At 54.4% G+C, this 13,915-nt stretch overlaps 1 protein-coding gene across 1 annotated transcript in view; it reads left to right on the top strand.

Annotated features, from left to right (window-relative positions):
- Positions 1 to 5,405: 5,405 nt before the first annotated feature.
- The window catches only part of Vash2 (vasohibin 2), a 32,026-nt gene continuing 23,516 nt past the window's right edge, over positions 5,406 to 13,915 (top strand). Inside the window, exons 1-3 of the mRNA XM_005374734.2 lie at positions 5,406 to 5,544; positions 6,142 to 6,542; positions 13,488 to 13,576. Coding sequence (XP_005374791.1) covers positions 6,267 to 6,542; positions 13,488 to 13,576 — 365 coding nt within the window. The 5' untranslated portion in view covers positions 5,406 to 5,544; positions 6,142 to 6,266. The remainder of the gene's footprint in view (positions 5,545 to 6,141; positions 6,543 to 13,487; positions 13,577 to 13,915) is intronic.

The raw sequence follows: 13,915 nt of genomic DNA, 5'->3' as shown, positions 1-13,915 counted from the left end.
TGTGAAGTCCTTAAAGGTTTAACTCTAGTTATGTATGCATACTCTTGGCTTATTTCTTTGTGACTTGGGGTTTTTGTTGGCTTGATTTGGTACTGAGATTAAACCCAGAGTCTTCACACTGAGCTACTCTCTCAGTTCTTTTTAGCTTTGAGAGTGGTTGATGGAGACCACTATAAAGCAGCCCTGAGCAGGACTTAAATTAACCAACTGGATTTCCACGTTTACTTATGAGTCTGTCCAAGGCCTAAGCTCCTTGTCTGGAGATGGGTGGCAGACTCATAGTAAGTGAACCTCTGTGAGTCACTGATCCCAACTAGATAAAGACTGTAGCCTCAGGCATCTCATTCTTTGGTGGACTAACTTAATACCTTACTTGGAAAAGTCTGAGTGGTTCCACCCTTCTTGAGTATTCCCCTTTCTTCTTCTGATAACTAAATAAATATGGGCCACCCAGAGGAGGTCTTGGTCTTAGCCCCAAGATAATCTTGAATTCTGGGAGAGGGCTTTGATCTCTTGGAGCCCTGAAATCATTCTTTTTGCCTCTTTTATTTAGCCTTTGCCATACACTTGTTTGGGAGATTGTGGACCTGATCAGTCCGTAATAACTAAGTGATATTATTAACCCAACTGGGGGGTGGTCTTCCTAAGTCACTAAGTTGCCCAGGCTGAGCTCAAACTTGCAATCCTCATGCCTCAAGAATGCTGGGACTGCAGGTCTGTGCCACCAAGCCTAGCATGCATTGGTCATTTTTAAAACATGAGTTCCATTTGCCTGAGATCTTCAGGGTTCCCAGTGGACCCGGGTTGAGGATGTACTTCTCTAGAAGTGTCTGCTGTCTCCAGCCCCCTATGGGTGTTATAACCTGGCAGCTCTGAAGTTTAACTTTCCAACCTGAGTTTTCCTGGCCACTCTTTGTAGTACACGTTGAATGTGAAAACAGAGGTGTAATTACAAATTCTTGGAGGATCCTTTTATAAATGCCTTTGTCCATTCAGAACTGAAGCTCCGATAGACAAATTATGTTTGTGGTTTCCTGTGTTGGCATTTGTCATTAGAATGCATACCCGAAGGAATCAGCTTTTGAAAAGGAGAGGTTTATTTTGTGGCACTTTTGGGGGCTGGAGTCGTGATCTGGCGGCCTTGTTGCTTGTGGGCCTCTGGTGGAGGCCAGCACCTCTCAGCAGGAGCACATGGCAAAGCAAAACCATTTCCTGGTGGCCAGGGAGCCAAAGAGAACAAAAGAAGCCAGGGTCCCACAGCCCCCTTAAGACCACACCCCCAGTGACTTCCACCCTCACCCCTTGGTCCCACCTCTTTTTTTTTTTTTTTTTTTTGTTTTTTTTTTCTCTGGTACCAGGAACCGAACTCACGACCTTGCGCTTGCCAGGCAAGCACTTTTGCCGCTGAGCTAAATCCCCAGCCCCCTGGTCCCACCTCTTAAAGTGTCCACTCCCCAATAGCACCATGCTGAGGGCCAAGCATCCAACGCATGGATCTTTTGAGGACACTCGTGATCCAAACCATCACATTTCCTTTCCCTGGCTGGACCTTAGACAAATTACTTAAAATTTCCTGGTCTCAATTCAAAATTTATTTCATGGGTTTCTTGTGCACATTAAATAACATAATGCATATGACATGCTTAAACTGTGTGTGGCATAAATTAAGCATTCAGCTGGGCCTGGCAGTGCACACCTGTAATCTCAGCACTTGGGAGACTGAGGCTGGAGGATCACAGCGAGTTCGAGGCCAGCCTGGGCTACATAGTGAGTTCAAACCCAGCCTGAACTACACAGTGAGACCCTATCTCCGCACCCCCTGCTAAAAAAATTAGGCATTCAGTATATGTTCTTTTTTGTTTTGTCATTTATATGGCAAGACCTACATCCAAAACAATTAGGGAAGATACAAAACAGAGTATGAATGGATGTTGATTTACATGGTGAGGAAGCTACCCCAGAATGTGTGGAATATATCATTTTGGGGAGCGAAGGCTGAAGAGACTCCTCTATTTTTCTGAGCCCTCAGGAGAGACACACCTCTCCTTTGAGGTTTTCTTCTGCTGTCCTAGAACAAGACCAGGATTGTGGAATCTCATGACTGACAGAATGTTGGTGTTGATATTTAGTGGAAAAGTCGATTCACCAGTGCACTTACCTGCTCAGGCTGATCATGGATGCTGCGGGCCCGGGTGGACTCCATGAGCCTGAACCCCGATCTGGGGTGTGTCCAGTTGGCCAGGGTGGCCCTAACAAAGTGCCGCAAGCTGAGCAGTGCAAACAGAAAAATATATTAGCTCACGCTGCTGGAGGGTGGAAGTCTGAGATCAGAGCATCTGCGAGGCCATGTTCCCTTTGAAGGCTCTAGGGACAGGTCTGGCCCAGGCCTTTCTCCTGGCTTCTGCAAATTCCTTAGTGCTCATCGCAAGGCGTTCTCCCTGTGACCTCAGTCACGTTGGACTGACCTCCTCTGAACAAATTACACATGCATGGCAATATTTCCAAATAAGGTCACGCTCAAGGTACTGGGGTTTGAACTTCAGCACATGAATTTCAGGGGAGGGACATGTGCCGCCCAGCCAGTTATGGAGACTCTGCCCGTTCCCTTGCTCACCTCTTCTCCTGCTCACCCCTAGCTTCTCCTTCTCCCCCTCCACGCACTCACGGCTTGATTGAAACGTGTCTCTTTCCCTGGAAAACTGAACCCATTTCTCAGTCTCTCCACTCACACAATGAGATGCTCTGGGAATAGATGTCTCCAAATCTGTCTGTGGAATGGTATCAGAGTCAGAGAAGGCCCTGAGTAACAGGGATGAGGCACTTAGTGTGTGCTGCAACAAAGCGGGCCTCTCTGAATCTTCACATCCCTCGTAAGCAGTATTCGACCCACTCTAAAATAAGGCTCAGAGACATTAAGTAACTTACCTAAAATTGCACCATCAACAAATGATGCAGCTAGAAATAGGATGAGGGGGTGGTCAAATGTTGTCTTATTTATCCTTGCGATTCCAGCACTTGACACTTGAATAATGAGATACTGTTTGAACCCAGCTCTTTCCATTTCAAAGCTTCCCACCACCTTCTCTGCTATACTGGTCGCAATGGCAAGGAAAGGCAGCAGCTGTGCTGTCAGGCAGAGCATCCTGTCACCACGTGTCCTTGTTCAAATCACAAACTGGCCTTGTCCCGCTGTGCATATCTAGCACTGTCACTCTCACTACTGACCTTTCAAAACCACTATTATTTATTATGGCCTGGGTTGACACAAGGTCACATGACACATGGAAACACATGGAATACACATGGAAAGGACCAACCATGTTGGCTGGTCCATGCAGCCCCGTGCAACATGTAAGTGCAAAGGAATTCTGAGCTAGACTCCTTCTGAGTACCAGTACCAGTGCCTTCCCTGGGACTGCACAGTCCGCTTCAGGGGCCTTCACAGCACCTCTTTGGAAGAGTAGCCAAGTCTCACACCTGCCACCATATGCCTTATCACTTGGCTCTCTGCCCATCCCACCCCTGGGAAAGGAGAAAAGGGACACACAGAATACTGGAAATGAATGATGGAAGTTCTCCTCCTTTGACTGAGATACTTTGAGGCAAAGATGAGCTGATAACCTCCACCAGTGCCCTGGACTAAAGGACAAGTATGCTTCTAGGAGATACCTAAGACAGGCACATCCTTTTATGCAGGTAAAGCAGGGTCGGGGTGCAGGTTTAACAAGGTCGTGGTAGTTGTTTGCACTTGGCCTACCTGGGGACACTAGGGCGCAATCACAGGAGGGTGACCCGTACCATTTTTTTGTTGTTGTTTTTTTCCGGTACCGGCACTCGAACTCACGACCTCGTGCTTGCCAGGCAGGCACTTGTGCCGCTGAGCTAAATCCCCAGCCCCTCCGTACCATTTTTCTATGTTCACCGCTGGTCTACTCAATTGTCAGGCCAAATTCCCATCCACCTCACCCTGAAATCCTGGTCTTCTGGATTGGGAACTTCAAGTGAGGTTGGAAATAGTAGATCTGAGAGATGAATGAAAAAAAAGGATGGAGAATGTTCAAATGAGAAAATAGATCACTCTTTGAGACATGTTTTCTTCTAATGCGAAGATGAACACTAAAGCAACTCTAAAGGAGACTCAGTTTTCCTTTAGAGTGAAAGGAGACTCAGTTTTCTGACTTTTTTCCCGGGTATGAGTTAGAGTTGCACAAACTCAAGAGTCGCAGGAACTGCTGGTCTCCTCTTCTACACGGACCCAAGTCGTTGCTCTTGCTGCTGACTGCAGAAAGCCAGGTCTGGGCTCCGAGTAGCTGAACGATGCAGGGCTAGGGTTGGGTCCTGAACCTAGGTCTCCTTGCCCTAGTCCTGGCTCTCAGCTGTGCTTGGGCCTCGGCAGACACCGCGCCCGTGCCCGCCGCGGTAGGGCTGAGCATCTAGGAGCTGCTCCCTCAATGCTCCTTCCCGAGGGTGCTCTGAACAGCTCTGGAGAAGCTGGCACACTGGCCTGGGACAGGAGGCTCTAGCCACGTTCCCAAATGTCCACGGGACACAATCACCTATCCTGTGAGCCAGAGTGCTGCCAGAGTGCTAAAACGACGCACAGGGAAGTGACTTGTCCAGCGCCACCCAGCTCAGCAAAAGACTGCCTGCAGATAAGTAGTCTGGTACTTTTCCCACCTCACCTTGCTCTTCTCTTTCTTAAAAAGAAAAGGACTCCCCCTTTAGGGCAAAGGCGCCTCAGCCGGGAGCATGGAAGGCGGCCCATCCCATCACGACTTTGCAGCGTCTCCGTTCCCTCCTCTAACCCAGCAGCAGCTGGGGCAGAACCAGGTCTGGCTCACCTCCTGAGCTTTAGAGTTGCACATCCGCTGGAGTTTGTAGGGACCGCGCTAGCCATGTCTAACAACAAAGGGTTCAAGGCTGTGCCCACTTGTTAATCTGGGGGGAAATTGTGGGATTTAAAAACATACTCAATTTTGTGCACACATATAAACTTAAGCCCCTGCTCGAACCCCCCAGCATCTCTGGCAGGGACAGGCGAAATACCCAGCCCTTCTCTGCCTCTGGGTCACTCTAGAGTGGCTTTGCTTCTCTTCTGCTTCCCATAAATGCAAACCCTCCCCAAGGCCACGACCCCTAGGGAAACTAGATCTTCAGACCTACGGACAACCTCTCTAGCCCCGCGGGGATCTCAGGACGCGACTGTGATCGGATTTCGCGTGGCCGCCCAGCTTCCTTACCTCGGGTCCCCCTCCCACCCGAGGAGCCCGGAGCCAATCAGAGCGCCGCGGAGCTCGGGGAGGTGGAGTCCCGAGCCTGGGCCCCGCCCCTCTTTGTTGCGGCGGCCAATGAGCACCTTCGGAACATCGGCGGCTGCCCGGGTGACTCGGTTATATGTCACAGAATAACATTCGAGAATGGGACATGGAATGAGGGGACGGCCGCCGCAGCCCCAGCAGTGGCAGCCCAGGGCCGGGCAGCAGCAACCCTCGCCGCCCGCAATCCCCGGAGAGGCTCGACCGCAATGAAGCGCGCTGCCCGCAGGTGGGTCCCCCACGCCGAGCGCGTCCCTCGCCCCTCGGGTGCCGGACTCGGGACTCCAGAGAAGGGGGCGAGGGGCTTCTTCTCCTGGGGCTGGGGCCGCCCCTTTCTCCCGCCGAGGTCAGGGGTGGGGTGGGGGGCTTCCTGAAAAAAACCGCGCCTCCTTCACCAGCCGAGGCTGCTGCAGCGCCCGCTCCAGCCCCGGGTGCTCACGTGCCGGCGCGTTCTGGGCTCGGCTTGTCGCCCGGCCACATCTGGGGACCGAGGACGGTGTGGAGCTTTGCGGGGACCTCCTGTTCCTTCACGCGACAGGAGCTGTCTTTCTTCTGCCCACACGGTCCACTCCGGATCACCCCCCCCACCCGCCTCGCATCCCCGCCCGGGGTTTAGGTGGGTGTGAATCCTGGTTGCAAATTCCGAGCCGCTTTTCCAGCGATCGCAAGGCAGAAAGCTGGGGTTCAGAGCCTCGGCGCGCGGGATTGAGGTTGAGGGACCTGTCCCGCTTGGAGGGCAGCGGGGGGTGACCCGGGGACTCCCAGGGCCTCCACTCCCAGCCCTGCACGTTCGTTCAGCGTGTGTCTGCTCTCTCCCTGCTTCCAGGCCCGGCCCGTGAGCGGGAGCCCTCCGCGCTCCCTCTCTGCGCGTCCTGCGGCACCAGCGGCATGGAGAAGGCCACGCGCGCAGGGCGCTGATCCTTGCGCCCCCGCCCCGCACCCCCGCCCGCCATGACCGGCTCGGCGGCGGACACTCACCGCTGCCCCCACCCTAAAGGCGCCAAAGGCACCCGGTCCCGGAGCAGCCACGCGCGCCCGGTGAGCCTCGCCACCAGCGGGGGCTCCGAAGAGGAGGACAAAGACGGCGGGGTGCTGTTCCACGTGAACAAGAGCGGCTTTCCCATGGACAGCCACACCTGGGAACGCATGTGGATGCACGTGGCCAAGGTGCACCCGAAGGGCGGAGAGATGGTGGGGGCCATCAGGAACGCGGCCTTCCTGGCAAAGGTCAGTGCTTAGAGGAAGAGAGGGCCGTGGTGGGACCGCTGGGCAGCTCCCCGCTCTCCACCCCTCCCGTGGAAGCCTTGGAAGCGGGGGCGGGGCAGGTGGGGGCTTGAGGCTCTGCCCTCCATATGCTTGTGCTGTGCCAAGGTTTCTCCAGGTCTGGAACCAAACTCCGTTATTTTCTTAACCCCCTCTTGCGAAAGCTGGCGCCACCAACTAACACCCGTGAGGCCAAGAAGGGTGGATGCCCGAGGAGCCCGCCCAGCCTGTCCTCTCTGAGATCTCGCTCCTCCCCCAGCCCCCCTAGAACATGATTTATTAGGCTGTGAATGAATTTGCAGCCAACTAGTCAGACTTCTCAGTGTGAATCACTTCTAGACTTTTTGCCAATTTTTTTTTTCCGACAGTGACTTTCACCTCTGAAACTTGCAAAACAGTGAACTGTCACTTTCCAGCTTCTGTGGGCTCCAAGAAAAAAAAAAAACAGAAAAGGAAGTTTGGCTGTGGCTTACCAGGGACTTTCCAGTACACAGGCTGAATTGGTCCCTGGATGAGAGAGCAGGCTTGGGAGCGAAAGGCTCTTTTCCCCTTGGACAGGAGCCCGCAGGCGATTTGGGCCTGGCGGCCTGAGGATGTGTTACTAGCAGAGGGAGGGGCCCCTGGTGGGAGTAGCTGTGTTACATAAAATAGCAGGATGCGCACTGGGGAGCCAAGCTGCCGAGCCCGGTTACCGTGGGGTGGATGGTGTCCCCCTAGGCCCTGGCTACCCTGGCACGGCTCCCGAGATTCCCACACAGGTCTAGGAATGCCACACCTGAGACCTGGAAAGCCATCTGGTAGAGTCCCCAGCCCGGTGACAGCTGAGCATCTGAGCCCGCAGGCTATGAGGCTGTGTGCCCTTGGGGAAGTGACAGCCTCCACAACTTCCTGCTGCTCAGTTACGGGGTTTCATTACCCTACTGGCCACGGAGAGCGTCATTAAGCCGGCCGGGCGCCTGTCCGCTTGAGTGTCAGCCCTAATGACCTGTGCCTAGTCCTGCAGCGCCCGCCGCCCTGTTTCTGGGCTGCAGAATCTTCATTTACACGAGGCACCGCAGCCCTTACATCTGGCAGGGGTGGCGGCAGGGACCAGCGGCCTGATGCGCGGTTCCCTGCTGCCTTTTGGCCTCACCCTCAGCCTAAATTGCCTCCTTGTGTGGCGGACCCCTCTCCCTTTGAGAATCATGGACTCAGTATTGCTCAGATAGTCTCCCACATCCCAGCCGCATCCCTGCCTCTTTCTGAAGGCCTGGGAATGGGGGGCTCCCTGCTTGAGGGGCAGGTGCAGGCAGTGCCAGACCATGCCAGGGTGGGGCGGGGGAAGCTGTTCCCTTAGACTGAACAGGAACACCCCCCCAGCCACATCTTACCGCCAGTTCTTGCGCGGCCCTTAGAGTCGGACTCGTGTCCGTCCACTCTCTTTGCTTCCACAGCAACCTTGGTGCCACCAGACAATGTTCCTATGGTAGGAGAGCAGCAGAGGGACTGAATTCTAGCCCCACTTGTGTGCTACTTTGAGCCTGGTGGCCAGGTCATTCACTTCAGGTCTCTAGCCTTTTCTTTATACAATGGGAGTAGACCAGATTTCATGCACTGTTCTTTCTAACTGTAAAGTCTCATGGTGCTCTGACCCATGAGTCTCTGGGTCTCTAATGCTGATCTGTGACACTAGGGGCCTCAGAACTGCAACACCTGTCACTCCACAGCTTCTGCTAGTCTTCTCCATCCACAGGTGGTGCCTTTCATCTTTTCTAGGACAGTTGCTAGTTGTCATTAGTCAGTCCCCTAAAATGCGCTCCTGTGAAACACAGCATTCCCGTTGTCCGAGCGGCTCGGAACACAGATTTCTTTTTCCTGAGGCCTGCACCTGCTGCTTTCCGAGAGCGGAGTGCTGCGCCCTTGTCAGTACAGTGGCCCCATCACACTACTCTCCCGGTGGCCCGAAGGTCACGGGGAAGCAGCTGCTTAGCCGGGACTCCAAAGCCCGGTCGCTTGTGAACCTAGACCAGGAGCTCAACCTTGCTCTGTTGTCTACTCACCTCCATGGTGGTTCTCCGTCCGCAGCGCCATCACGGCTTCACGGGACCCACAAACCTTGCCCCTGCCCAGCCCTGACATGGGCACAGTCCCAACGACCTCCTGCAATGGGGGCTCAAGCTAGCTCACCAAGTCCTTTCCTCCTTCCCTCAGCACACGTCTTGCTGAGCCTTGTACTGCAGAGGGCTGCTGGGCTGAGGTGGAGGAGTGGAGAGTTCCAGGAGGAGGAGCCACTGTCCTCAGCTGAGTGGGGACTAAGAAGGCACAGGGGAGCCGGCCGTGGTGGCTGGCACACTCCTGGTGTACTTGGGAGGCTGAGGCAGGAGCACTGCTGTGAGTTTCAGGCCAACCTGAGCTGCATAGTGAAAACCTGTCTCAAAAAGAACCCCTCCCCCAAAAAAGGCACAGGGAAGATTCCAAGGGCTGGGGGCACAGGACATCCTGTTAGCACCCATGGTGGGTTCTGCCTGAAGATCCAGATGTCTCCTGTGGGCTGGGACAGGAGAATTCCTCTGCTCCCAAACCTGTGACTGCAGGCCTCTTCCTTGTGTTTCCTGAGACTGAAGTTAGCGCTCGACTAGTCAAGTCCAGGGCTTTGCCGGGGTCATTTAAGAAAACAACAAGAATCTTTGGAGGATAACAGGAGAAGGGAGGGGCCAAGCACGACCACTTGGCGTAGAAGAAAACACTTCGTTTTGCCCTCCTGGCTGGGGAGGACTTGGCCAAAAACTCCGCGGATTCAGCAGGAAACAGCGGGCTTCTTGCAGACCATGCGGGTTTGTGCCTTCCTCACACTGGTTCCAAAGTGAGAAAGAGTTCACTGTTAGGGGTCTGAGCTTTGTCCAAATGAGAGTGAAGAGGTGTGGGTGTGCTAGGTGTGGTGGTGCACGCCTGTCATCCCAGCACTCTGGGAGGCTGAGGCAGGAGGATGGCAAGTCAAGCCCCACCAGGGCAATTTAGCTACTTAGTGAAATTCTGTCTCAAAATTAAACATAAAAAAGGCAGGGGGTGTAGCTCACGTGAAAGCCTTGAATTCAATCCTCAGTGCTAAAAAAGAGAGGGAAGGAAGAAAGGAAGGAAGGAAGAGAAGGGAAAGAAGGAGGGAAGAAGGAAAGAAAAAAGGGAAGGAGGGAGGGAAAAAGGAAGGGAGAAAGAAAAAGAGAGAGAACAGAAAAGAAAAATGTGAGGTGCTTGGGAGTCCAGGCCCTGCTGCGGGCAGGGGGCTGGGTCTGTGCCTGCACCCTGGGGCTCACGGGCCTGGGGTCAGGACCACCTTTCTGTCTGTCTATCCTGTACAAGGCCAATCAGCACGGTGCTGGCTGCCCCAAGGCAGGAGGCGGGGCCCATCCTGTGCCTCGGTGCTCCGGGCTGCTTCTCCCAGGAAGAGGCTGGTGCCTGGGTCCAGAGCGGCGTTCTCATTCTTGTCAGAGACAGCTGGTGCCTGGCCTCTTGCTGCCTCCCCTGTCCCTGTGTCGTCTGACAGGTCACTCGTGCTTGGCAAGAGCAAAGTGGACCAAGCGTTGTCCTCTTTGACCTCCTCGTCTTCCCTCTTGGGCCACCTGGCCCGGCCCCTGCAGGCACCGTGGCCAGTTCTGCTCCTTTCCCTCTAGATTCTTCAGGACGCAGTAACCCGAGAGGTAGAATGTGACATTTTTCAGGGACCTTTTTTTTTTTTTTTTTTTTTGGCGCTGGTGGTGCTGGTGATTGAACCCAGGGCCTTCACACTGAGCTGTATCCCCAGCCCTTTTCTCAAATTTGCAATCCTCCTGCCTCAGCCTCCCAGAGTTCTGGGATTACAGGTGTGCACTGCCACATCTGGCTTTTCATTGGCCTCAATTTGTGCTTCTTAAATCAGTAGTGAGTTTGAATTTTGTCAAATATTTATTTCAAATATTTATTCACTACTTGTATTTCTTCTTTTATGAATTGCCTTTGTGGCCTTTTTTACTGTCGTAAAATATACATAACAAATAACCTGCCACTTTAAGCCCTTTGTAAGTGTCCAGTTCTGTAGCAATAAACACATTCTTACCTTGCTTTTGTCACCACGGTTCACTTCCAAAATTCTTTCATCTTCCTGTGCTGAAACTTGTGTATATTAAACACCAGCACCCTACCCTTGCCCTCCACTTTCTTCTTTGTTGCTTTGAGTCTGACAACTTGAGAGGACTTATATAAGAGGAATTATTTAATAGTTTCCCTTTTGTGCCTGGCTTATTTCACTTCACTAAATGTCTTCAAAGTTCCTCCATCTTTGAGCATGTGCCAAATTGTCCTTTTTAAAGGGTGAATAATATTCCATTGAATGGATATACCGTGCTTTGTTTATTCCTTTCAGACCCCATAGGTGCTTGAGTAGCTTCCACTTTTAGGGGCCATTTTTTAAATTGAGCCTTTGGAGTTATCACTTTGTATGACCTCTTTGTGAATTAAAGATATTAAAGATACTGTCTGCATGGGACAGTGGATGTTTTCATGCTCCTCCTTTGGGTGGGAGGGCATCTTCAGGATGGGGTGCTCCTGAATTGGTATCCGGAACATGGGCCCCTCTTGACTCTGCCCCTGACAATGTGTCGCTGTTGACTACTAACAAGCTTTCCCCCAAGGGGCAGCAAGCCCCGGGCCCTGCTCTGCTGATGCCCTTGCTGGGGCCCTGGGAAGAGGTGATGCTCACGTCACATCAGGAGGAGGAGAGAGGTTCGGGGAAGTGACAGCAGGTGGGTGACGGCGCAGGCTTTGAACCTGGAGCCCACAGAGATGGGGCGGGGCCTTGTGGGAACACTGAGGAGCCTTGGCATCTCGTCTAAGTTCTCGGGGAGCCTGGGTGGCCTGCAGGGCTCCCGCCAGCTCTTGTAGTCACCACGGCAGGGTGTACAGAGGACGTCACCCGTGTGCGTGTCAGGTCCTCTCCCCCACAGCCCTCTTCAGGCCCTGTGGGACCTGCATCCATTTGTCCTCCCTGCTGGGAGCAAATGTGGCCGCAGCTCCCAGCACAGCCGGGCTGAGGTAACCATGCAGCTGTTTTTAGAAGCCCTTGGGCACCACGGGGCTGCTATTCTGAGCCCCAGCTGCTGCCTGGCTCCCCCGCCATGCTGCTCTGTGGGCTCTGGAGCTGAGGGGAGTTGAAAGAATGTGCTGATCAGTGTCCCTAGAAGACAGTGACACAGGAAACGTTGGCCTAGGCTAGTGTTGCTGAGCAGAAATGCAAGGGTCCCCTTGTTTTGTTTTTGAGATGGGTCTCATCATGTTTCCCAGGCTGTCCTAGAACTCTTAGGCTCACATGATCCTCCTGCCTCAGCCTCTCAAGTAGCTGGGATCATAGGTATGGACCACTGTGCCCTGCACACCTTTTATTTTGATTGTGTGTGTGTGTGTGTGTGTAAACTGGAACGTTTCGAGCCCACGAATGACTCTCCCAGACAGGAATGTGATTTATACGAGTGGAGGTGTTGTATAGAAAACACAGCCTGCAGAACGGTTGTGCCTGCCCACACAGCCACGCGTGCTTTCACACACTCACACAAACGCAGTGTCTTGGCTGTCGCGTAGGAAGTGTGACTGGTTTCCTTCAGCTGAGGGGGCAGGTGCTGTGGGGTGTCTCGGAGCCAAGACAGTCTGGAGGGACGGAGAGGGGAGGAGCGCTGAGGGCCTCAGTGGATTAGGGAAAGGGGTGGGACTGGGAGAGAGGCTGGCGCCCCCTGCCGGGGCAGCTCGGGCCCTGCTTTCTGCGGAGCTGGTGCCTGGAGAGCCAGGGAGGGAGGAGGGAGGCAGGCAGGAGTGTCACCAGCCGCCCTTGGCTGTGCCACCCAGGGATGTCTGCAGCTTCCTCTTCTGTCTGCTAAGCCCCAGTCCCCAGGGCCGCCCAACCGCCCAACCGCCCAATGGGACTCATCTTCCCCTTAGCCTTGTCTGCTTCTCTGTAAGAGCCTGATTCCTGGAGAAGCCTCCTCCCTCCTTCCTGGGCCCACAGGGACTGAGTTTTGTTGCCATTGACCCCATCCCACCAGGCAGACCGAGGTCAGGAGTCTCAGAAATGTGGGGGGCAGGGGATAAAGCAAGAAAACCCAGTGGACAGACAACAGAACATGCCCGGCTGACGTCCCTTGCTTTTTAGGAGTGGCCCCATTAAAGCCCCCTGTTTATTCTCTTATACTCCCCCGCCCCAGCAGGGTTGTTCAGAGAAGAGGGGAGTCTTAGCCCTAAATTCCAAGAAAATGCTGCCCTCCCTTCCCAGGCCTCGCTGCCTGGGGTCCTTTGTCCCCCCCCCCCAACGGGGGCCGGTAGTCCACACACTCCACTGTAGACACTCACTGAGTGTAGAGCAAGAGACAGACGAAGTGGTTGATGGGGCGGCCGGCAGGGCTCAGAAGCCAGAGGAGCTGCTCCAACCAATCTGGGGACAGGCAACCTGCGGGGAGGCGAGTGGGTCAGGAAAGGGACTCAGGAAGGATGAGATGGGCTTGCGGGGAGAGCGGAAGCGAGACGTGGTGCCCATAGTGCCCTGCCGCGGTGATCTAGCCCGCCCTTCAGCCTGGGCTCTGCGTGCCCGGTGCTCGCGTTGGCCACGCGGCAGCAGGTGTCGTGCAGTACAAACACTGGTGAATGGAGCACCTGTGTGTCCATCCTGAGCACCCAGGTGCAGTGGAGACCAGCTGCTCAGCGCTCGTGACACCGGAGGGCCCGGGAGACTGTGCCGAGCAGAGCCACCTAGAGCGTGCTCTGAGGGGAAGCTCAGTGACGGACGGATTGTTCCGGGGACCGGGACAGGTGGCCCCGCCAGGGTGGCCGTCTGCTCTCAGGAGCGCTCTCTGGCAATGGCAGCCTTGTGCTGGCCTCCTTGATAAACAGATTCCTGTCTCTCTTTCTCTGCAGCCTTCAATTCCCCAGGTCCCAAATTATAGGCTGTCCATGACGATCCCGGACTGGCTCCAGGCGATCCAGAATTACATGAAGACACTACAGTATCCTTCCAGCCGGGTGCAAGGATGGGCATTGCATGGGTATCCCCAGTTGGTCCTCCAGCACTCTCAGAGGCCAGGCACAGAAGGTGCCCTTGGGTCAGAACCCGGAAAGAGTCAGAACTGAGGGTGGGCCACAGTGACCAGGCCCTTGTCCCTTCAGGCAGGATGTGGGCAAGGACAGCCGTAGAGCCCAGGTCCACCCGAGCCTCTCGGGCTTCTCCTCCTCCTTCCCCTTCCCTGTCCTTTGCTGTCTCCCTGTGACCCACCTTCCCCCTTGTCCACTTCCTCTCACTGTCTTTGTCCCCTCCTCCTGCCTTTCCCGAATACCGGTCTCCCTCT

The sequence above is a fragment of the Chinchilla lanigera genome, unplaced genomic scaffold (genome assembly GCF_000276665.1).
Source record: "Chinchilla lanigera isolate Chin_1 unplaced genomic scaffold, ChiLan1.0 scaffold00005, whole genome shotgun sequence".
Taxonomy (NCBI): Eukaryota; Metazoa; Chordata; class Mammalia; order Rodentia; family Chinchillidae; genus Chinchilla; species Chinchilla lanigera.
This window is presented reverse-complemented; position numbering and strand designations above follow the sequence as displayed.